The sequence below is a fragment of the Capricornis sumatraensis genome, chromosome 6 (assembly GCF_032405125.1).
Source record: "Capricornis sumatraensis isolate serow.1 chromosome 6, serow.2, whole genome shotgun sequence".
In the NCBI taxonomy this organism is placed as follows: domain Eukaryota; kingdom Metazoa; phylum Chordata; class Mammalia; order Artiodactyla; family Bovidae; genus Capricornis; species Capricornis sumatraensis.
The window spans coordinates 60298002-60322787 of NC_091074.1; the positions used below are offsets into that span (position 1 = coordinate 60298002).

Consider the following 24786-nt stretch of genomic DNA (forward strand, 5'->3'; position numbering starts at 1 on the left):
TCGTAAATGGATGTTGAATTCTGTCAATGCTTTTTTGCATCTATTGAGATAACTATGAGTTTTAAGCCTTCATTTTGTTGCTGTGGAAAATGAGAGTGATTGATTCTCAGATGTTGAAACAAACTTTCATCCCTGAAATCCCATTTGATTATGATGTATTTATTATCCTTCTAATGTATTGGTGTATTCAGTTTGCTAATATTTTGTTAAGGATTTTTGCATCTATGTTTACATCTAGTTTTGATATCAGAGTAACATGTATGCTCAACTCAGTCACATCCTATTCTTTGCGACCACATGGACTATAGCCCTTCAGGCTCCTATGGCCATAGAATTTTTCAGGCAAGAATACTGAGTGGATTGCCATTTTTTACTCAAGGGAATCTTCCCAACCCGATGATCAAACCCTTGGCAGGCAGATTCTTTACCACTGTGCCCCCTGGGAACCCATCGGAGTAATAATACTGACTTCATAAAATCAGTTTTGAAGTATTCCTTCCTCTTCTATTTTTTGCAATAATTTGAGAAGGATCAGGCTCCCCAGGTGGTGCTAGTAGTAAGAACTTGCCTGCCAATACAGGAGACCTAAGAGACACAGGTTTGATCCCTGAGTTGGGAAGATCCATGGGAGGAGAGCATGGCAACCTGTTCCAGTATTCTTGCCTGGTGAATCCCTTGGATAGAGGAGATTGGCAGGCTACAGTCCATAGGGTCACACAGAGTTAGACATGATTAAAGCAACTTTGCATGCACACACAAGGATTGGTATCAATTTTTATTTAACTGTTTGGTAGAATCCACTAGTGAAGGTGTCTAATCCTGGACATGCCTTTGTTAGGAAGTTCTTGATTACTGAGTCAATCTCTTTACAATAATTGGTCTATTCAGATTTCAATTTCTTCATGATTCAGTCTTAGTAGAATATATATTTCTAGGAATTCATTCATTTCCTGTAGGTCTTCCAGTTTGTTAGTATATATAATTGCTGATAGTAGTCTTATGAGCCTTTTAAATTTTGTATTAATTAAAATCTCCTTTTTAATTTCTGGTTTGAGGCTTTTCTCTCTTCTTCTTGGTGAATCTGCCTAAAGATTTATCAATTTTATTCATAATCTTAGGGGATGTGTGAACCTAAGCCCCACTAACCAGCAGAGCCAGCAACCTAGAGGTGTCCCCTGGGTGCCAGCTGAAGGCAAGCCCCTTTCTTTTTGGTACCAACAAGATGGAGAGGCCAAGGGAGAACACACAGATGGCTCCCATGAGCCTCCATCTTTGGAGAGTATTCAGTGGGTCCTTATCTGTATATTAAATTACATGTTCGCCCCTCAGCCAGTGCTTTAAGATAAGCAAATAAGCCTGTTTCACAGAATGTCTGGGTGCTTTGCAGTCAACCACCTCTGTATAATACCCAAGGGTGAGAGCACACGCTGATGAACTCTTTAGTGGACCCAAGCCCCACTGGCTTTCAGAGATACATGGTCTCGGGGCTCGAGTGCAGGTCTTAAAATATGTGATACCCAATGTGGGGGTCAAACTTTTCACTCCTTGGGGGAGAAGCTGGGGGTACTGTGTCCCCTCCTGGTTGGTTGCGGCACAGAAGGTGGAGTTTATGGTGAGATGTGTCTAAGCCTAGCCTACCCATTTTGACATGTGGTTTCCTCATTTTCCTGATGAGTAGGAGGAGCCACTCCCAGGCGGTGCAGTGGTAAAGAATCTGCCTGCAGTGCAGGAGACCTGGGTTCAATCCCTGGGTCAGGAAGATCCACTGGAGGAGGCAATGGCAACCCACTCCAGTATTCTGGCCTGGAGGATCCCATGGACAGAGGAGCCTGGCAGGCTACAGTCCATGGTGTTGCAGAGTCAGACACAACTGAGCACACACACACAGGAGCCACTCAGCTGCTTTGGTTTTTTGTGTTTTTTTTTTCCTGGAGGAAACTGTCCCACATGTGGCTGTAGATTCACTGAGTGTATGAGAAGCAGTGAGTTCAGGACCTTCCTATATTACTCTTACATCAGAACTCCCAAATGGGTCTTAATATCAGTCTGTCCTCTTACTGCTTTGGGGAACTTTATCAGCCTCTGTGCCTCCGTCTTCTCATCTATATAGTGAAAATATCTATTTCCCACTTGTGACCACTGAACAGAATAAAATGTACTTAGCATATAGTCAGCACTCATAAAAAATAAGCATCAATTTGATGGGGATAATAGATGCTAACAGATAAATTATCAGACATCTGAAGTTCATCACTCTCTGGACTGTGACAGAGCCCAACCCCAACCTTACCTAGATTCTCTGTATTATGCCAAGGTAAGGAGATCTAAGGTGTGTGGGGGTAGGGGGGAAGTATCCTGCCTTCCTGCCAGCATATTTCCATGTTTTTGATGATTCTGTCTTGATCACTTTTACTTAAGATTCATATTAAAAAGAACTATATTAAGTCAGGGAAACATGTTTTCTGTTTACTTTTTGCATTAAAGATTTTAGTTTTATAAAGTTGAGAAATGAATGACTAAATAAGGATTAGGCAAATGTTCCTTGAGAGCCTGCCATCCAGAGACGGTAAAGCACTTCCCTCGTGCCCCGAGGTGCCCTTGGCCAGGAAATGCTCTGACAGTGCCACCCAGCAGAACATGCTGCCAGTAGTGGAAATGTTTCCTATAGCTGTGCTGTCTCCCGTAGTGCCACTAGTCATATATGCTTACTGAGCACTTGAAATGTGGTCTGACTGAAGAACTGAGGTTTTAAATTTTAGTTACACAGAAACAGCCAAATGGGTCAAGTGGCTGTCATTGGACCGCACAGGTCTATCAGTTAATATAGTGATGTATTCTTAAGACTGACTGATCATTTGAATTGGGTGAAACAAAGTAGTTGTTATAATCTTTTTATTTTTGATAAACAAGTCAGAGAATGTCGATCCTGCTTTTAAATGTAAATAAGACCTTTATACCTAGAAAAAGAAAGCCTTCTGTAGGATTCTAGGATTCTCTTAAATACTCATAATTTCAAATTCAGCCCTTGATCCAGCAATCTGAGATGGTTGTATCTCACCAAAAAAAAAAAAAAAAAAGCTGATTAAATTAGGATGTATCCTGCAATTGTTTCTCAGGAAATACATGGTATGTGAATTATTAAATAGTTAATTCTGCAACCAATGGAAAATGCATTTCTAGCCCTGTCTGTGATGCAATGATTCATATGAATCTGTTTCCCACAGTTCTATTCTTCTACTGCTTTTTCTTCAGTTAGAAGGAATGAAAGAAATTGTAAAGCTCTAGAGAGAGTGTTTGCTCATGATCTACTTTGATTATTGTTTCCCAAGGTAAATTGAAAGAATGGTCCCTGGTCCTCTATGGCACGTCTGTGCAGCCATACTCACCCACCAATGAGTTTCCTAAAGTGGAACGTGTCCGGTATAGCCGAGTCGAAGACCCCACCGACGACTATGGGACGGAGGATTACGCAGGTGAGCTGGCTTCCAGTGAGAAGGCAGGCTAAGGAAAAAAACTCATGCATCATTCCCCCAAGGAGACACACTTCTACTCATATTGTGATCTATTTTAATCCATCTTCCTTTCTATCCCTTAAACATATTTGTATGTGTGCATTCATATATTCAAATATCCATGTTTTTTTCTTCAAAACAAAAATCACACTGTATATAGAACATTCATATCCTTTTTTTTCCCATTAAAGGTATTATTAAGAGCATATTTCCCTGTTGTCAAATATCCTTAGAACACATATTTAAAAGACAGCATAATCGTCCATCCCGTGATTGTATTATATTTAACCCATAATCTGAGATATGTAATTTGCTTTACATTATATTTTACACTATTTTAAATAAGAGCTCAATGAATATCATCATCAGTTTTTGACTATATCATCTTTGACTATTTCTTTAGAACAGAGTTCTAAGAATTACCACATCCAAGGGAACTGTCAGTTTTAGAGCCTGGCTATGTTGCTTTCCAGACAACATGTACCAGTCTACATGACTAGTGCATGGTTACTGCCCTCATTCCTGCCAGCCTCGAGCGGAAAGAGAAAAGCAAAAGAACAGATTTAAATTTTTATAGCTCTGACTCTTAGTAAATCTAAACATTTAGTAAAGCTAACCGCTTTTTTTCTTTGTAGTTCTCTGAATTGTGTCTTTTACTCACTTTCAATTCAAAGTGGCAGCATTTTTCTTATTTATAAAAACTCATTGTATGTTATTGACTCTCACATTGTCTCATATTTGCTAAAAACCATCTCTCTGTTATCACCTGCTTCCAAAATGCAGTTTTTGTTTGGAGGGCAGAGTTTATAGTTTCATATAACATTTATAATTTCTTTAATACAGAATGTTTATTCTTTAAAAATAAATATCCAAATGCATATTTTTGTAATCTGATTTTGCATTTGGCCATTAACTCATCTAAAACTTACTTTGATTTATAACATACAGTGTAAAGTGAAGTTTTGTCTTTATCCTCCAAACAGACTAATGACTGAATTGCCATCCCTACTTTTATTAGCTTGTTTCCTTTATAACAGCACAGTAATTTCTTATACCAGGTCTCTTCTGGTATCACTTTTTCTGACTTATCAATCTAATAATATAGTAGCACCCACACTATATTTTAATGTGCTGAACATCTACTTATTCTCATAGCAATTCTTAAGTCCCTCTTTAAAAATCTCATTGAAATTTATTTTTATTATTTTTTTTACAATGTTACGTATTTACCCCAGAATTTTTAAGATTTACTTTCATAGCAATTTACTTACAGATTTGTAATGCAATATTATTAACTATAGTCACCATGGTATAATAGTGGCACATTACATTTTTATTTTTTGTTTGTTTTTTCATTTGTTTCTTTTTTTAACATTTATTTTTTTTTTTTTTACTATATTTTACTTTACAGTACTGTATTGGTTTTGCCATATAGCAACATGAATCTGCCACAGGTGTTTGAATTTACATGCAATCTCATGGGAAGAATTCTTTTTACAGTTTACAGTCTTTCCATCCAAATAAGACTTTTTTTACTGAAATCTTTTAATTTTATGAAGTGTTTTTCTTGGTAGTGTTATTTCTACATATTTTGGGTCTAGTTACTACTGTAATGGAAAATATCCCATATTTTCTAACTACTGTATTCTGGTATCACAGATATCTATTGGCTATTGTATGTTTATCTTACATCTGACCATTTCGCTTACCTTTATTAATTTGTGTATTTTAGAGTTGATTTTCTGGAGCAGTTAGGTACTGTAGCCGTATCATCTGCAAATTATCTTTTCTCTTTCCCAGTGTATTTCTGAGTCCTGTCTTATTGTATTGTTTGCCACTTCCAGCAGCATTCAGTTCTTCTGGGATGTAACACTTAGAGAAAAAGGCTTTCCCTAATGGAGAACTGTTTTTAAATAGCAGTTGATTGATTGTACCTTTAGACCAGAACCATCTTGTCTTCCTGCAGCTAAGCTCTCTGAGATTCTTTTTCATTAATCACTTTAACAGAGTATTTAAAATATGCATTTGGTTCCTTTTATTCTGAACAGGTAGTATCCCAGTGTCAATAGAGAATTCAGACCAATTGAACTAACCAGAGCTGGATTGTGTTCAACTTTTGCTTTGAGTTTATAACATTACTGTTCATGTTACAACTGGCAAACCATTTATTTTGTCTTTTCTGATAGGAGAAAGTATATCTAAAAACATAAATGGAGCATAATAATAATATATTACTATGTGTCTTATTGTATGTTTCCCATTCAAATTTTGGTAATCTTAAAATACTAAACAGTTACATACATTTTGTGGTTTTTCTCACTGCATCTCCAAAATGTCCACATTGGCACTTGTGAGAAAACAAAGACAATTATTTCATTATTACCCAGGAACCTAAAATGCTAAACTGCATCTGAGATAGTTTAGGATTATGAAACAGCATGTGACCCTGCCATACAGAGTCCTTTGGTACATATCAAGAATAAATGGTTTGGGTTTTGTTTTTTTTTTTTTAATTGTAGAAATCATCTGGTGAAAATTTAGGGCCACCCAATAACTCCTTTTCTTTGGAGCTGTGATTTTCCTTAAGAAGTCAGCCTTTGAGAGGGTCAGATGGCATTCTCATAACCAGGTCCCTGTACTGTTTCATCGAATTCCAGGCACTGTGGGACCCACAGCTGGCTGAACTTCAACTCTTAGGCAGGAGAAGCATTCTCTCCTCATGGACTACAGTAGTCAGCTAAAATGTTCCAAGTTGCAATAGCTGTGGAACTTAATTTCAAGATCAGTTTTATTGGGAAAATAGAGATAAACAGTGTCAAATGACTCAGGATTAAGCAGCAATATACGTCAAGTCTGTAGCATTTTAAAATGACTCATTTCTATTCAGAGCCAAAAGTCACGGCTTACCCTTAGTAGGAGACCCGAACTAAGAAGCAAGACCTCTGTTGACCCCAACTCTCCTGGCTGTCTGATCAACAGGCACACCACTATAACTCTTGGAAAATCATTTTTGTCTGTAAAATGAGAGTGTATGGCTACTAGATCTTTCTCCAGGTCATTCCTCCCCTACTTCTACCATTTTATGTTTCAATTTAGTAACTGTATAACATTGTAGGACTATGACTAAAGGAAACCAAATTCCAACAAAAGTAAGACCTTTTGATTAAAATAAGCGTGGCTCAAGACAATTCTGGTACCCTCAACTGACTTTTTGTGCATTTCATGCACCGTGTAAATCTCTAGTTAAAATCATGTAAGTTTTCAGTGGGAAATAGCTTGAAGATTATGAGACCAAATGTCTCAAACTACGGAAAACAAAAAAGGGGAGTCATAGAAGTAAATTATCTATAACTAGCCCATGTCATTAGAAAAATCTCTTTTCATCAATCACAAAATAGTTCTTTTTAGCATTTTTTTTCCTGCCTGTGCATTCTTTCTAGTTCTTCACCAAAGAATACACAGCAAGAGAGATGAGGAAGCTTCATCCTTGGTCTGGAATTCTTTAAGCTTGCTTGCACCTTTTAAACTTATGTGTCATTTTCTTTTGTTGACTTGCCCATTGGCCTATGGGTAGGATGCAATTTTAAATCTATTATCTGTGCCTGTAGTACCTGCTTTGTAATCCAAGATGAGATGCTGATAAAATTGTGCCAGACGCCATAATGATGTTTCTTTCTGGCTCCAGAATCTCAGAGGTACTCAGTGGCTTTAATGACCTTGGATGAGAGAGGCAGTCTGGTCAGGACATTGAATAACAGCCCTCTTTTCTGCCAACAGCGTAAAATTCTCATTTTTCTATAAATCCAACATTTTTATTATTATGCATATTTAATTGCAATCAGTTTTTGTTTTCTTTTTAGTTTCTGCAGTGGTTTTGTTCTTTGAATTCTGGATTATTTGTCATTTCCCACAAAGCAACTATATGTATACTTTGAAGACAAGGTCCCGACTAGGAGTTACATGCTTGATCCTTAGGTAATTGAGGTCCCCACCCCCACCCCGAGAAAAGCAAGAATTCATCTCTGGGCTTATAGCCACATTAAACATTATTCCATCTCACTGCATTAGAAACTCTTAAGAAAAACTCTCACTGCATAAGGGGGAGAAAAAGCCTATTTTTATCCCAAATTCAAGTTAACGCTTACTTGCTTAAAATCACTTTTTCCAAGTGTTGTTCTGATTTCTTTTGGAGGTCCCTGTGACCCTGAGTGCAGTGAGGTGGGCTGTGATGGGCCAGGACCCGACCACTGTAATGACTGTTTGCACTACTACTACAAGCTGAAAAACAACACCAGGTAAGAGAGATGCCCCAACAGGATACCTGAAGCCCGCCCCCTGGTGGCAGTTCCTGGGAGCTCCCACAGTTCACCAGGGGCAGGATGTTCCATGGTCTCCCACCAAAACCAAAGCCCAGATGCTGCTGCACAGGCCCCTACACCTTGCCGCATCATTTGAATAGTGAATCTGATACTGAATTACAAAACACTCGATTTTGATCGGCTAGGAAACTGCAGAGGTCTTTTCTCACATTTCAAGGATGATGGGGACAGACTAGTTATGCATATGCCTGATCTTCCCTTCTAGACCTTTCCATCCCACTGATGTTTGATGCCCCAAAGCTGCACTTTCCCTCCAGGAAATGGATGATTTTCTGAATTACTCAAAGTGTAAGCTTTCCATATGGCAAAGCCACTGGTCCCAGTGCATTCTCACTGCTCTGCTCTGGATAGTAAGGTGGGCCTGCTTGAACCCATGCTTCTGAGCCCCTGGCTTCTGCCTCGAGCAGATATGTATCCACAGGGAAGGCTGTGGAACACACTGCTCATCAGAAGCCATGTTCTTCCAGGCTGTTTCCCACATCCCTAACACCTCCCTATCCTGTTTCAGAAGGAAACTCACTCTGGGAAGCTGACCTGGTATCCACACTCCAGTCACGCAGGAGGGTCATGCTGGAATTTCAGTTCCTTAAATGGAATATAAAGCAAAAATTAAATTTGAAAAGAATTTTTAATTAAAAATCAATTTCTTAAAAGGAAAAGTCCTTGGCTACCCCAGCCCCTCTCATTATCTCCTAGACTGGCAAATGCCTGACATTTAATTAGTACTCAGTAAGTACTTGTTTTAAATAAATAAATAAAGCCCAGATCTTCAGTTATGGGCAAACAAAGAATTTTTTTTTTTTCATCATAAACAGCATTAAATTTTCAAATACATTTTTTTTCTTGGCTATGCCACACAGCTTGGAGGATCTCAGTACCCCAACAAGGGACTGAACCCAAGCCATATCAGTGAAAGCCCAGGATCCTAATCATTAAGCCAGGAGGGAACTCCCTAAATATATTAGACAATGGCATACATACCCCAGAATTCATATAACAATATACAACAATAGAAGTTAATCCTTTATATAGGGATTTTTGCATAAAATCATGGTTCACATGTCTTCCCTTCAACCCAACAGACAACCTTCCTGTTGAGACTCAGTTTCTAACCATCATCCCCTTTAAAGAGCTAGACCCGAACTGGAAGACAGTTTGGACCAAGACATTCCTTGCTTGGTGGACTTGGTATTAGGTAACTGAAGTGCTGTGTCAGCACCCTACATACGAGAAGGCTTTAACCAACAGAATTTGGCCCTTTGGATGTGGTATTTCCATCACAGTTTAAAAAGGATTTTGAGAATGAGGACAGCTGTGTGCTCAGCACCTTACTCACTCAGGACTGAATCTCTGGTGACACTGCTCTTCTTTGTCATTCCACAACGCAGAATTTGTGTCTCCAGCTGCCCTCCTGGCCACTACCATGCTGATAAGAAGCGATGCAGAAAGTGTGCCCCCAACTGCGAGTCCTGCTTTGGAAGCCACGGGGACCAGTGCCTGTCCTGTAAATATGGATACTTCCTGAATGAAGAAACCAACAGCTGTGTCACTCACTGCCCTGATGGATCGTATCAGGACACCAGTGAGTTGATTCTCAAATTTGGTTTTTAGAGAGGAAATATAAGGTTTTCACTTGCACGACATTGGGAGGGATAGTCCCCCTCATGAAATCTAGGCCCTTTCTTAATATCAAAAAAGAGCTAGTCAATTTTTAGGAGAACACTAGAATATTTTGTAAAAATGAACTTATAGAAAATTTTGCAAAAAATATTTTGTGTAAAAATGCCTGTACCTGACTCCTTCAAGGGGTGCTCTGCCTCAACCTCAAATTCACTGACTTGCTAGGAGGACCCAGAAGACTCAGTATATAATTATACTCAAAAACTCATAGTTATAACTTGAGTAAAGAGATACAGAGTAGAATCAGCAAAGGGGAAAGGCATATAGGACAAAGTCTGGAGGAAACTAGGTACAAGCTTCCAAGAGTTTTCTTTCAATGGAGTGACACAGGATACATCCCATTCCCCATCAGATATCTGTGATTATGTGTGACTGTCAGCTACCAGGGAACCTCCCTAGAGTTTCAGCACCCAGAGTTGTAACTGGGATCTGGTCATGAAAGCTCCTCTGATGGCTCAGTAGTAACGAATCCACTTGCCAATGCAGCTGGCAACCAATGGGTTTGATCCCTGGGTTGTGAAGATCCCCTGGAGAAGGAAATGGCAATCCACTCCAATATTCTTATCTGGGAAATCCCACGGACAGAGGAGCCTGGCAAGCTACCGTCCATGGCGTCTCAAAAGAGTCAGACCTGACTTAGTGACTGAACAAAACCATGAAGGCACCCTGTGCCTGTAACATACCAACCTTCCAGACTCTGCAAAGGAAAGCAGGTGTTCAATAAAAACCATGTTGTTTCTACAAACAGTTTAGGCGCCATGAGCCACTCGAGTCAGGGCTGTGGGAAACTTCATGAAATCCAGCTTCCCAGATGTCAGCCATGGACCAACCTTATAAGGATAGCAGCCGGGCCTGTTTTTTCCTGCACACTAAGCAATGGAAACAGACTTTTATGATATCAGTAAGGTTAAAAACATGACTTTCATGTAAACAGAGACTGGAAATTTATCAGTTATTTAACCCATCATAAAGGAACCTAAAGGTGATAAGCGGGTTTAAACACTATCACGTATCACAGTCCACCAGGAAAGGCAAATGAACTCCATTTGCTGAGTTAGAGAAAAAACTGAATAAATTTCATACATGGGAATACAATTAGAATCTTGGAGGGTTCTTTTTTCAAACGGGCAGAACTCCCTTGCAACTTTTATCAAACAAAAATTTATAAATTAACATTAACTTCACAGAATGTGGACTCTAATCAAATGTCATTAGTGAACAGACAAGGCACACTCCCTAGAGAATCCAGTAATCCTCGGGCATACCTCTTTTTAGACAGTGCTCTATTAAAGCCCTGGTAAGGACTGCAGCCATGAAATTATTAAAAGACGCTTACTCCTTGGAAGAAAAGTTATGACCAACCTAGATAGATAGCATATTGAAAAGCAGAGACATTACTTTGCCAACAAAGGTCCATCTAGTCAAGGCTATGGTTTTTCCAGTGGTCATGTATGGATGTGAGAGTTGGACTGTGAAGAAAGCTGAGCGCTGAAGAATTGATGCTTTTGAACTGTGTTGTTGGAGAAGACTCTTGAGAGTCCCTTGGACTGCAAGGAGATCCAACAAGTCCATTCTGAAGGAGATCAGATTTCTTCGGAAGGAATGATGCTAAAGCTGAACCTCCAGTAGTTTGGCCACCTCATGCGAAGAGTTGGAAAAGACTCTGATGCTGGGAGGGACTGGGGGCAGGAGGAGAAGGGGACGACAGAGGATGAGATGGCTGGATGGCATCACTGACTCGATGGATGTGAGTCTGAGTGAACTCCTGGAGTTGGTGATGGACAGGGAGGCCTGGTGTGCTGTGATTCATGGGGTCGCAAAGAGTCGGACACGACTGAGCGACTGAACTGAACTGAAGGACTGCAGGAATTTTTTGCTTTACTTCTGAGCACTGGATAATTTATCTGAATGAGAGTGTCACACCACAGTATGACAGTGAAATTTCTTGTTTCTACCCAACCTAAGAAAAAAGAAAACCCAACATTAAAGGAACAAGAGTTTTGGGGTTTTTTTTCAAAAGCAGCAAGAATTTTGAAGTGGATACCCTTGCTCCTTAAGAAGTTTTTTGATTCAAACACAGGCAGCACTTCTCTATGAGGGAGATGGGGCTTTTGACTTACCTTTAGAGCAATGGGGAGGGGTTCCAGCTGTAGTTTTTATTTTCCCTCAAGTTTGGAACATGACCTGCATGGGCAAAGGAGAAAAAGAATGCGGAGCAGACCTAAGGGATCAGAAGTGACTAGTATTCCTTGAAGAAAAAATTCAACATTCTGTCAAGAAGGCTGAACCTTGGAAAAGATGCCCAGCCCCAAGGAGTGGTTGTGAACCAGCTCTTCTCCCATCATGTGCCCTGGGGGGCACACCTGAGCCACCACCACTGCCAAGAACCCCAGGACCAGGCACACCCTATATCAAGAGGATGATGACCAGCACACACTGAGGAAAGAGGCAACGGGCATCAGTACTAAAGCAGCCCTTGCACCAAATATGTTAAACCCACACAAGCTACACATGAACTCCCCCACATATAAACAGCCCTCCAAGACCACGATAGGTAATTCTTTTTCCTAAACTCACAAGGTAAGAGGAGTAAAATGAAGGAGAGGAACTACTCTGAGTTAAAAGACCAAGAGAATTCCCCTGAAAGAACAATGAAACAGACCTTTTCAGCCTAATAGACACCAGTTTTTGAAAGGAGATAATGAAAATACTGAAGGAATTAAGAAAGAAAGGCTATTGACAGAAACACAGAATACCGTAAAAAGGAACTAGGAACTATAAAGAAAAATTAGAAAAACTCATTTACAGAGATGAAAGCTGAGCTAATGGCAATGAACAGCAGAATGAACATTCAACAAGAATGAATAAGTGATCTGGAAGACTGGATTATTTCCATCATCCTATCAGGACAGCAGACAGAAAGCCAAATGGAAGAAAACAACTAGAAACAATATAAGAGATGTATGGGATAGTATAAAACATGCCAATGTACACATGATAGGGATTCCAGAAGGGGGAGAAAAAGAAAAGGGGATAGAAAATGCATTTTAAGAAATTATGGCAGAAAACTTCCCAAACCTAAAGGAAACAGGTAACAAGGTACAGGAAGCACAGAGAGTTCGAAATACGATAAACCCAAATGGATCTATACCTAGACATAATAAAAATGGCAAAAGTTAAAGAGAGGATTCTAAAAGCAACAAGAGAAAAACAGAGCTAATGACAAGAAAACCCCCATAAGGCTATCAGCTCATTTCTCTACAGAAATGTTACAGGCCAGGAGGGAGTGGCAAGATATAGTCAAAGTCCTGAAAGGGAAAAACCTGCAACCTAGGATACTCTACCCAGCAAGATTACCATTTAGAATAGAGAGAGAAAGAATTTCTCAGATAAAAATCAAAAGAATACAACAATACTAAACCTATCCTAGAACTTCCCTGGTAGCTCAGACAGTTAAGTATCTGCCTACAATGCAGGAGACCCGGTTTCAATCCCTGGGTGGGGAAGATCCCCTGGAGAAAGAAATGGCAACCCACTCCAGTATTCTTGCCTGGAAAATCCCATGGACGGAGGAGCCTGGTAGGCTTCAGTCCGTGGGGTCGCAAAGAGTCGGACACGAATGAGTGACTTCACGTTCTTTCAAACCTATACTAAAGGAAATATTAAGGTCTTCTCCAAATAGAAAAGAAATAATCTATAGGTAAGAGAAAAATCACAGCTGGAAAGTAAAGTGATAGTTCCCTAGTCGTGTCTGACTCTTTGTGATCCCATGGACTATACAGTCCATGGAATTCTCTCGGCCAGAATACTGGAGTGGGTAGCCTTTCCCTTCTCCAGGAGACCAGGAACCCAGGTCTCCTGCACTCCAGGTGGATTTTTTGCCAGCTGAGCCACCAGGGAAGCCCATGAATACTGGAGTGGGTAGCCTATCCCTTCTCCAGCAGAGCTTTCCAAGCCAGGAATCAAACCGGGGTCTCCTGCATTGCAGGTGGATTCTTTATCAACTGAGCTATCAGGAAAAAAACCAGGGCTGCCATTTTGCACACAAACTGATAAGCCAGTACATAGATTTAAAATTAAATCAAAAAATTTCTATGAAAGTAACGACAATTACAATGAATAGCAAAAGGATGAACATGAACGTTTTGCTGAAAGTTTTACCTTATTTTCAGTTCAAAGGATTAGTTAACAAAAGCAACCACTCATTGCACACCCGATGAACAATTTTAATATATTTTAATAGAGGATTATTTGACTTAGTTTCAATTATATAGTCATTAAAAGCAAAGAAATAAAAGCAATATAGACAAGTAACAACATACATTATCTCCAAATTGGGCCGTCAACCTACATCTAGACTTGAATAGTGCCTTAAAGTCCTGAATGACAGCAATCTGGAGTTCCAGTTGGGAAACGGTCCCAGAAGTGTATACACTCCATGGGTTAAGACTTGAAATTGCAGTTTGGGGAGCTCCTGCTTATAATCCCAGGCCAAAAACTGATATAGTCATCACTTTGTATGCAAAACAGCAGCCCTGGTTTTTTCCTTTAACTTTTACAATGCTATTTGTTTCTCCTTGTGAGTCATAAGACTTCTTAGACCTTGGAGAGAGGAGAAGGCTGGCCAGGCCCTCAAGGGCTTAAGAAAATTTCAAGACCCACTAAACTTTCTTATGTAACGTGCCCCTTAACTTTCTAGCAACAAGTGGTGTACTTATAGGCAGGCACATAGTCCTGGCAGGGTCAGAAGTCAGAGGCCTGCTCTCCTGCTTCTGAAGCCTGAACAAGACTACCTCTATTTTAATTTCACTAACAATGAAGATATAAAAGAGGACATCAAAGTTATAAAATGTGGAGAAGAGTAAGAATGTGTAGATTTTTTACTTCTAGAATGTGTTTGAGCCTATATGACTACCAGTCTAAGGCAAGTATATATAGGAAGGGGTTAACATAATTGAAAAACAGGATAACCACAAATCAAAAACATACAATAGATTCACAGAAACCAAAGAGAAGAGAACATTAAGTATAATACAAAAGAAAATCAAACTGCAACAACAAAAAAAGATAAAGTGACAAAGAAGAAATTTAAAATCAATGAGAAAAAATAAAATAAAATAAAAAATTAAAAAATAAAATAAAATCAATGAGAAAGCAAGGTTTAAAACAGCAATAAATACATATCTATCAATAATTACCTTAAATGTCAATGGTCTAAATTCTCTAATCAAAATACACAGAGTGGCAACTTGATTAAAAAAATACAAGAGACTACAATATGCTGCTTATAAGAGACCCATTTTTAGGGCAAAAGACACACAAAGATTGAAAGTGAGGGGATGGAAAAAGATATTTCATGCAGATGCAAATGAAAAGAAAGCAGGGATCATAATACTCTTATTAGATGAAATAAACTTTAAAACAAAGGCCACAAAGAAAAATAAAAAAGGATACTATATACACCACAACAAATTAAAGAATAAAAACCATATGATCATCTCAATAGATGCAGAAACAGCTTCTGACAAAATTCAACATCCATTTATGATAAAAATTCTCCAGAAAGTAAGCATTGAGAGAATATATGTCAACATAATAAAGGCCATATGTGACAGACCTACAGCTAACATCATACTCAACAGTGAAAAGCTGAAAGCATTTTCCCTTAGATCAGGAACAAGACAAGCAGGTCCACTTTTATTCACCATAGTTTTGGAAGTCCTAGACATGGCAATCAGAAAAGAAACGTAAGTAAAAGAAGTGGAAAAGAAATAAAACTGTCACTGTTTGCAAATGACATGATAATATACATAGAAAATCCTAAAGATGCTACCAGAAAACCACTGGAACTCATCAATAAATTCAGGACGTTGCAGGATACAGAATTAGTACATGGAGATTTGTTGCATTTCTATACATTAACAACAAAAATCAGAAAGTAAAATTAAGAAAACAATCCTATTTACCATCATATCAAAAACAATAAAATACCTAGGAGTAAACCTAAGGAAAGTATGCTATAAACTATAAGACACTGATGAAAGAAATCAAAGATGACAAACATTGAAATATACCATGTTCTTGGATTGGAAGAATCAATATTGTCAAAATGACTGTACTACCCAAGGCAAGCTACAGATTCGATCAAATTACCAATGGCATTTTGCACAGAACTAGAACAACAACAACAACAAAAATTGTAAGATTTGTTTAGAGATACAGAAGACCCTGAACAGCCAAAGCAATCTTGAGAAAGGAAACTGGAGCTGGAGGAATCAGGCTTCTTGACTTAAGACTATATAACAAGTCTATAGTCATCAAAACAGTGTAATACTGACACAAAGAGAAATATAGATCAATGGAAGAGGATAAAAAGCCCAGAAATAAACCCACATACCTATGGCCAATTAATCTACAACAAAGGAGGCAAGACTGCACAATGGACAAAAGATTTTTCAATAAATGGTGCTGGGAATACACCATACACAAAAATAAAACTCAGAATGGATTAAAGACCTAAATGTAAGACTGAGTACTATTAATATAAAACTCTTAGAGGAAAACATAGGCAGAACATTCTTGGGACATAAATCACTGCAATATCTTTTCTGATCCACCTCCCAGATGGAAGTAAAAACCAACAAGTGTTACCTAATTAAACTCAAAAGTGCTTGCACAGTGAAGGAAACCTAAACCAAATGAAAAGACAGCTCACAGAATGGTAAAAAAAAAAAAAAAAATGCAACCAAAAAGGGATTAGTCTCCAAAATTTACAAATGGGCAGGAGACCTAAGTAGACACTCCTCCAAAGAAGATATACAGATGGCCAAGTAGCACATAAAAAGATGTTTAACATCACTATTAGAGAGATACAAATCAAGACTACAAAGACATATCACCTCACACCAGTCAGAATGGCCATGATCAAAAAAATCTACAGACAATAAATGCTGCAGAGGGTGTGGAAAAAAGAGAACTCTCCTACATTGTTGGTGGGAATGTAAATTGGTAGAGCCTCTATGGAGAACAGAATGGCAGTTCCTTAAAAAACTAAAAATACAGCTACCATATGATCCAGCAACCCTACTCTTGTGCATATATTCACAGAAAAACATGGTTTGAGAGAGTACATGCACCCCAGTGTTCACTGCAGTACTGTTTACAATAACCAAGATATGGAAGAAACCTAAATGTCAATCAAAAGATGAGAGGATAGAGATGTGCTACATATAAACAATGGAATATCCCTTAGTCATTTAAAAGAATGAAATAATACGATTTGCACCAACATGGATAGACCTGGAGATTATCATACTAAGTGAAGCAATACAAAGACAAATATCATATGATATCATTCATATGCAAAATCTAGAAGAAATGATACAAATGAACTTATTTACACAACATAAACAGACTCACAGACTTAGAGAATGAATGTATGGTTACCAGAGGGAAGGGTGAAGGCCAGAGATAGATTGGGAGTTTGGGATTGACATGTACATACTACCATATTTAAAATAGATAATCAACAAGCACAGGAAACTCTGCTCAATATTCTGTAATAACCTAAATGGGAAAAGAACTTGAAAAAGAATAGATACATGTACATGTATAACTGAATCACTTTGTTGTACACCTGAAACTAACACATTATTAACCAACTTTAATACTGTGTTCCAATATAAGATAAATTTTTTTTAATGTTTTTAATTTTAAAATCTTTAATTCTTACATGCGTTCCCAAACATGAACCGCCCCCCACCCCCACACCTCCCTCCCCATAACATCTCTCTGGGTCATAAAAAGCTTTCTTACCGTTTAAAAAAAAATAACAAGAAAAATCTCACATACACACTTTCATCTACCACTTAATAAAATTAGAAAAAGAAGAATAGGGACTTCCCTGGTGGCGCTGTGGATGGGAGTCCCCCTGCCAATGCAGAGGACACAGGTTTGATTCCTGGGCCAGATGGATTCCACAGGCCGTGGAGCAACTAGGCCCATGCACCACAACTACTGAGCCCATGTGCCGCAGCTGCGGCTGAATCCCATGTGCCTAGAGTCTACGTTCTGCAACAAGAGACGCTCCACAATGAGAAATCTGCGCACCACAATAAAGAGTAGCATCCACTTACTGCAACTAGAGAAAGCCCACACAAAGCAACAAAGACCCAGCACAGCCAAAAATATTTTTTTTAAAGAAAAAGAACAAACAAAATCTAAAGTCAGCAAAGGAAGGAAATAATAAAGATCAGAGAAGAAATAAAACAGATTTTTTTAAAAAAATAGAAAAAAGTCAATAAAACCAAGACCTGGTTCTTTGAAAGAATAAACAGGATTGACAAACCTCAGACCAGGCTCATCAAAAAGAAAAGAGAGATAACCCAAATAAACAAAATAAATGAAAAAGAAAACATAACAACTGATACAGAAATTCCAAAAACCATAAGGGAGTGCTATGAACACTTATATGCCAACAAATTTGACAATCCAGAAGAAGTGGACACATTTCTGGAAACAAACATCCTACTAAAATTGAATAAAATAGAAAGATAATTTGAAAAGACCAATCACTAGAACCAAAATAGAATCTAATTTAAAAACTCTCAACAATGTATGACAGCCAATGGAAGGATGGGGGGAGTGGGATGAATTAGCAGATTGGGATTAACATACATATGCTGCTATGTATAAAATAGATAACTAATGAGTACTTACTGCATACCACAGGGAACTCTACTCAATGCTCTGTGGTGACCTAAATGGGAAGGAAATTCAAAAAGAGGGGATATATGCATACGTATAGCTGATTCACTTTGCTGTATAGCAGAAACTAACACTACATTGTAAAGCAACTATACTCTAATAAAAATTAATTTTAAAAAATTGAGTAACCACTGGAGTAAAAAAAAAAAAATACCTCTCTACAAACAAAAGTCTAGAACCAGATGACTTTACAGGTGAATTCTACCAAACATACAAAGAGGAACTTATACTGATCCTTCTCAAGCTCTTCTAGAAAACTGAAGAGCAGAGAACACTCTCAAAGCCATTCTTTGAAGCTATCACCTTGATACCAAAACCAGACAAAGACACCACCAGAAAAGAAATTTATAAACCAGTATCTCTGATGAATATAGATGCAAAAATTCTCAACAAAATATTAGCAACTGAATGTAACAACACATAAAAAAGATCATACACCACGACCAGTGGGATTCATCTGAAGTTCACAAGGACGGTTCCACATATGCAAATCAATGTGTGATATACCAAATAAACAGAAGACAAAAAACACACGATCATCTGAATAGATGCAGAAAAAGCATCTCACAAAATTCAACATCCATTCATGATAAAAACCCTTACCAAAGTGGGTACAGAGAGAACATATCTCAACATAATAAAAGCTACTTAATGACAAACCCAAAGCCAATATAATACTCAATGGTAAAAAGCTGAAGCCTTCCTGCTAAATTCAGGTACAAGACAAGGATGCCTACTCTTACCTTTTCTAGTCAACATACTAGGAAGTCCTAGTCACAGCAATCACACAAGAAATAAAAGGCATTCAAATTGGAAAGGAAGAGGTAAAATGCAGATGATGATACTAGACGTATATAAAACCCTGAAGACTTCACACAAAAACTACTAGAACTGATGAATAAATTCAGCAAGGTAGCAGGACATAAGATTAACATACAGAAACCAGTTGCACTTCTTTATACCAAAAATGAAATAAGAAAGAGAGTGTAAAAAAAAAGAAGAAAAACTTTTAAAAATTTCACCCCCAAAATAAAAGACTTAGGATTAAACCTGACCAAGGAGGTGAAAGACCTATTTGCTGAGAATTATAAAACATTAATAAAAGAAACCAAAGATGATTCAAAGAAATGAAAGATACCTCATGCCCTTGGGTTGGAATAATTAATATTGTTAAAATGGCCATACTTACCAAAGCAATCTATAGGTTTAATGTGATCCCTAAATTACCAAAAGGTCCAATACTTTGACCACCTGATGTGAAGAGCTGACTCATTGGAAAAGACCCTGATGCTGGGAAAGATTGAGGGCAAAAGGAGAAGGGAGTGACAAAGGATGAGATGGTTGGATGGCATTATCGATTCAATGGACATGAGTTTGAGTAAACTCTGAGAGATAGTGAAGAACAGGAAAGCCTGGTGTGCTGCAGTCCATGGGGTCACATAGAGTCAGACATGACTGAGCTACTGAACAACAAATCAGGTTACCCATAACATTAGGTCTCCTGCATTGCAGACAGATTCTTTACCAACTGAGCTACCAGGGAAGCCCAGAACTAGAACAGACAATCCTAAAATTCATATGAAACCATAAAAGACCCAGAATTGCCAAAACAATCCTAAAGAAAAAGAACAAATCAAGAGGTATAACCCTCCAGACTTCAGACAATACTACAAAGCTACAGTAATCAAAACATGATATTGCCACCAAAACAGACATATGGATCAACAGAACAGAATAGAGATCCCAGAAATAAACCCACACACCTATCATCAATTAATCTTCAGAGGAGACACATATATTCAGTGGAATGAAACAATCTCTTCAGCAAGTGGTGCTGGGAAAGTTGGACAGTTGCATGTAAACCAATGAAGTTAGAATACACCATTACATCATACATAAAAATAAACACAAAACGGCTTGAAGACTCAAACATAAGATGTAATACCATAAAGCTCCTAGAAGAGAACACAGGCAAAATATTCTCCAATATAAATTATACCACTGTTTCCTTAGGCTCCCAAGACAATAGAAATAAAAACAAAAATAAGCAGGACCTAATCAAATTTATAAGCTTTTGCACAGTGAAGGAAACCATAAACAAAATGAAAAAACAACCTACAGAATGGGAGAAAATACCTACAAATGATCCGACCAACAAGGGATTAATTTCCAAAATATACAAACAGCTTGTACTACTCAACAACAGCAACAAAAAATCCAACTGAAAAATAGGCAAAAGACCTAAACACACATTTCTCCAAAGAAGAAATACAGATAGCCAATAGGCATATGAAAAGATGCTCAACATGGCTAGTTATTAGAGAAATGCAAGTCAAAACTACAGCGAGGTACACCTCACAATGGTCAGAATAACCATCATTAAAAATTCTGCAAAAGCAATGCTGGAGACGATGTGGAGAAAAGAGAACCCACCTACACTGTTGGTAGGAATGTAAGTTGATGAGCCACTGTGGAAAACATTATAGAGGTTCCTTATAAAACTAAAAATACAACTATCATATGATCCAGCAATCCCACTCCTGGGTATATATCTGGACAAAAGTGTAATTCAAAAAGATACGTATACCCCTATGTGAATAGCACTACTCACAACAGCAAAGGCATGGAAACAACCTAAATGTCCATTGACAGATGAATGGATAAAGAAGATATGGTGTGTATACACACGCACAGACACACACACACACAATGGGCAGTTCTCAGCCATAGAAACAAATGAAATAATGCCATTTGTAGCAACATGAATGCATCTAAAGATTATCATACTAAGTGAAGTAAGTCAGAAAGAGAAAGATAAATACCATATTATAACACTTATATGTGGATTCTAAAATAAGACATAAATAACTTATTTATGAAACAAACAGAATCATGGACAAAGAGAACAGACTGGTGGTTGCCAAGGAGGAAGGGGCTGGAGAAGAGATAGACTGAGAGTTTGAGGTTAGCAGATGTAAGCTTTTATGCACAGAATGGATAAACAACAAGCACACAGAACTATATTCAATATCTTATGATAAACCACAGTGGAAAAAGAAACTTCAAAAAGAATGTGTATAAAATGTATAATTGAATCACTATGTGTACAGCAGTAATAAACACTGTAAATCAACTATACTTAAAAAAGGTTTTAAAGGGATCAGAAACAAGTAGTATTCCTTGAGGAAAAAAAAATCAAAATTCTATCAAGAAGACTGAACCTTGGAAAAGAAATCTAGGTGGTACCTGATAGGAAAATGATAATTGAGACAATCAGTTCTTTTGCCAGAGCCTGGAAGGTAGATAATTAAAGAAGGCTATTTAAACTATTACTTCACTGATACATCTGAAGAAGGGAAAGGCTACCCATTCCAGTATCTGGCCTAGAGAATTCCATGGACTGCATAGTCCATGGGGTTGCAGAGAGTCACAGATGATTGAGCAATTTTCAGTTCACTCACTGATACAAGTGGTCTGTGCATTTCTGTCCTTCGAGGCAATTGCCTTTTGTTTTAATTTCCTCCTTTAATAAGTCTATTTACATATAGCATAGTGATATGTATGTGACTAGCAATAGTTACTGCCAACATATCTACAGTTCCCTTGAATAAGGTCATTAACTCCTCAAGAGCAGCTCAGTGGTAGTCATCATTGTAATATTTAGTTAACAAATGAGCAGAGATTGTGAACTTGTCCACTAGAAATGCTAAGAGCAGAATGCCACTCTAGGTCCTCTGGCTTCAGGTCCTATGCCATGTCCAGCATTCTCGATGACCCTATGATGAGGAGGTCACAGACAGTGAAGAACTTTGTATTTCACACCGAGGAGCTCAGAATTCTGCTAGACTTCTAGGAGGTCCTTAGAGGGATCCGGTGAAGCATTGCTTCTCTGTGGAACCCTGAAGAACACCAGCGTTTAAAGAGCAGAGAAGCCTATGGACAAAGCCTCATTCAGTTCTATATATACCTGAAGTTAGGATCCACTGGCCTCTCAGAGACGGGATCAAAGTCTCCAGAAAAATTTCACCTGAGGTAAAAGGCCTTACTTACTATAACATCACCATTTTCTACTACAGGATAGTAATGTACTTGCCATCCCCCCTCAACCCTCCCCCCACCTCAGTGTTTGGTATTAAACAAGAAAGCCAGTATTCACAGTGTATTTGTTCATTCAGATATGTTTCTGTTCTCCAGAAATGTAAGTGCTGTCTGAAATATAGTAACATTTATATTGATTCCACAGCTTCCATAAACTTTAAAACAATAAAACAATGCAAGCAATAATCAACCCTTACCTGGCAATCTTAAAAGTCGTTCATCGGAGTAGTCATTAAAGCTGTGAGCATGCGGTCTACTGTTCCATGCTTCAGCTGCTAGTGTTGCCTCTCTGTACTTAGTAGTGATGTGCCCCAGCTTCATTAGTGAGATTTTCACTGTTGGAAGTTAGGAAACTCTGCTTGGGAAAGAGAACAGGAAGAAGAAAAAAACCAATAAACTATTTAAGAATTAAGTGGGCTGTAGCTTTCTTGTCTACAAACTGGTAGATATTATTAAGGTATTTCCCAATGCTATATATTCCTACCTGTATTTGATTTGCTGAGAAGCGATAGGAAATGTTGAGTCTGGGGCTTTTCCTACAATTTCCTCCTACTCAAGGCCATGTATACTATAGCATGCATTAGCAAACATTAGAACATATGCTTTTATGAAATCCAGCTGACCAACTGATTTATAACCTTGTTCTTTTTTTTTTTTTTTAACAGAGAAAAATCTTTGCCGGAAGTGCAATGAAAACTGCAAGACATGTACTGAATCTGACAACTGTACAGAATGCAGGGAGGGGTTAAGGTAAGAGAGTTAAAGATTTCACCAAGTAACATAGCCCAAAGACTTCTCAATAAAATTGAAAGAAAAAAAGTAAATAGGTACCTCTCTTATAAGTCACCCTTGGTTTGACTCCCATTCAGACACTTGATTGCTATTTGCATTATCTCTATCATTTTATGTGAAAAATTGGATGCTACTTTGGCTTTGTAAGGTTTATAAGCCAAATAAAATTCTCTTTAGAAAAGATGGCTCAACTACAAGTAAATAAATGGCCATTTGAGAGGCTTTCTTTGGGCTTTTTGACCGGCAGTGTATCAGTCAAGGATTACTGTGTAGGTAACATCAATGAAATATACTTAATCCCCCTGATTCATTCCTCTGATGGTCGAAACTATTCCCTTATCTTTATTATTTCTCTCCATATAGCCAATCATTGTCTTATCTTAAGCACCTCAGGCTGGTTCCATTATGCTGTGGTTTGCACATAGATTTAATACCAGGGGATGTCATCCTTGAATGGATGAGACTTGCTCATTGCTAAAGTCAGACAGTTGATAGATTCTTTGAGAGAATAACACCCAGATCAAGTGAAGTAGGTATTCTTTATATCCTTAGAGAAGGTCAGATCATCCCATGCTGAGTGAGGGGCTGGACTCTGGCTTTATTACATAAAGCTAGAATTCTGCTCCATTCCATCCCTTTTAAGAGTTCCCTGATGGCTCAGAGGGTAAAGCATCTATCTGCAATGCAGGAGACCTGGGTTCAATCCCTGGACTGGGAAGATCTCCTGGAGAAGGAAAAGGCAACCCACTCCAGTATTCTTGCTTGGAGAATCCCTGGATGGAGGAGCCTCATAGGCTACAGTCCACCAGGTTGCAAAGAGTCGGACACAACTGAGCAACTTCACTTAGTACCTCTATTTCCACTTTTGATCAAAGGCACAATAATCAGGGTCCAGGCAGTCTAGGCAGGCAGTCCTTTACATTAATTAATAGGGGAATGTCATTTTTATTTCAATTAATTGATTATTTGTGGCTTTCTTTTTTCCCCCCATAAATGCATTCAGTGTCCATTTGTTTTGCACCTTTCATCTCAAGACTTCAGTTTTGATAATTATCAGTCTAGTCAGCATCCTACTACTTTTTGGAGAAGGAGCAGACTTATAATTTGTAAAAAAGGGAAGATAAATGTGGGCTTATTCTTTCTCTGCCATTTGTCAGCTGTGTGATCTTGGTCAAGTCTGTTCACTCCTCTGAGCTTCAGTTTTCTCATCTATAAAAGGGTGATACTAACCTCAGAATTCCTGGATTATGGTAAGGATTAATTGTGATAACATCTATAAAGCACTTATTCCAATATCTGACACTGAATTGGCCCATGAAAAATAAAAGATCAAGATTATTTTCTATATTGCTTAGGGAACATTTTATAGAGTAAAAAATGTGAAATGAGAGCCATATATATTAATTTTAAATACGTGAGTAGCCACATTAAAAGGAGTAAAAAGATACAGGTGAAATTTATTTTAATGAAATCTTTAACCAAATATATCCAAAATATTATTTCAACATGTAATCAATATAAGACAATATGAAAGATAATCAGTGAGATATTCTATATTT

General features: G+C 38.1%; 1 protein-coding gene across 3 annotated transcripts in view; it reads left to right on the forward strand.

Moving 5' to 3' along the window:
- The window catches only part of PCSK5 (proprotein convertase subtilisin/kexin type 5), a 500900-nt gene that overhangs the window by 322067 nt on the left and 154047 nt on the right, over window positions 1–24786 (forward strand). For all 3 annotated transcript variants that reach the window (XM_068974738.1, XM_068974739.1, XM_068974741.1), the window contains exons 14-17: window positions 3330–3473; window positions 7705–7807; window positions 9280–9473; window positions 23101–23185. In XM_068974738.1, coding sequence (XP_068830839.1) covers window positions 3330–3473; window positions 7705–7807; window positions 9280–9473; window positions 23101–23185 — 526 coding nt within the window. The remainder of the gene's footprint in view (window positions 1–3329; window positions 3474–7704; window positions 7808–9279; window positions 9474–23100; window positions 23186–24786) is intronic.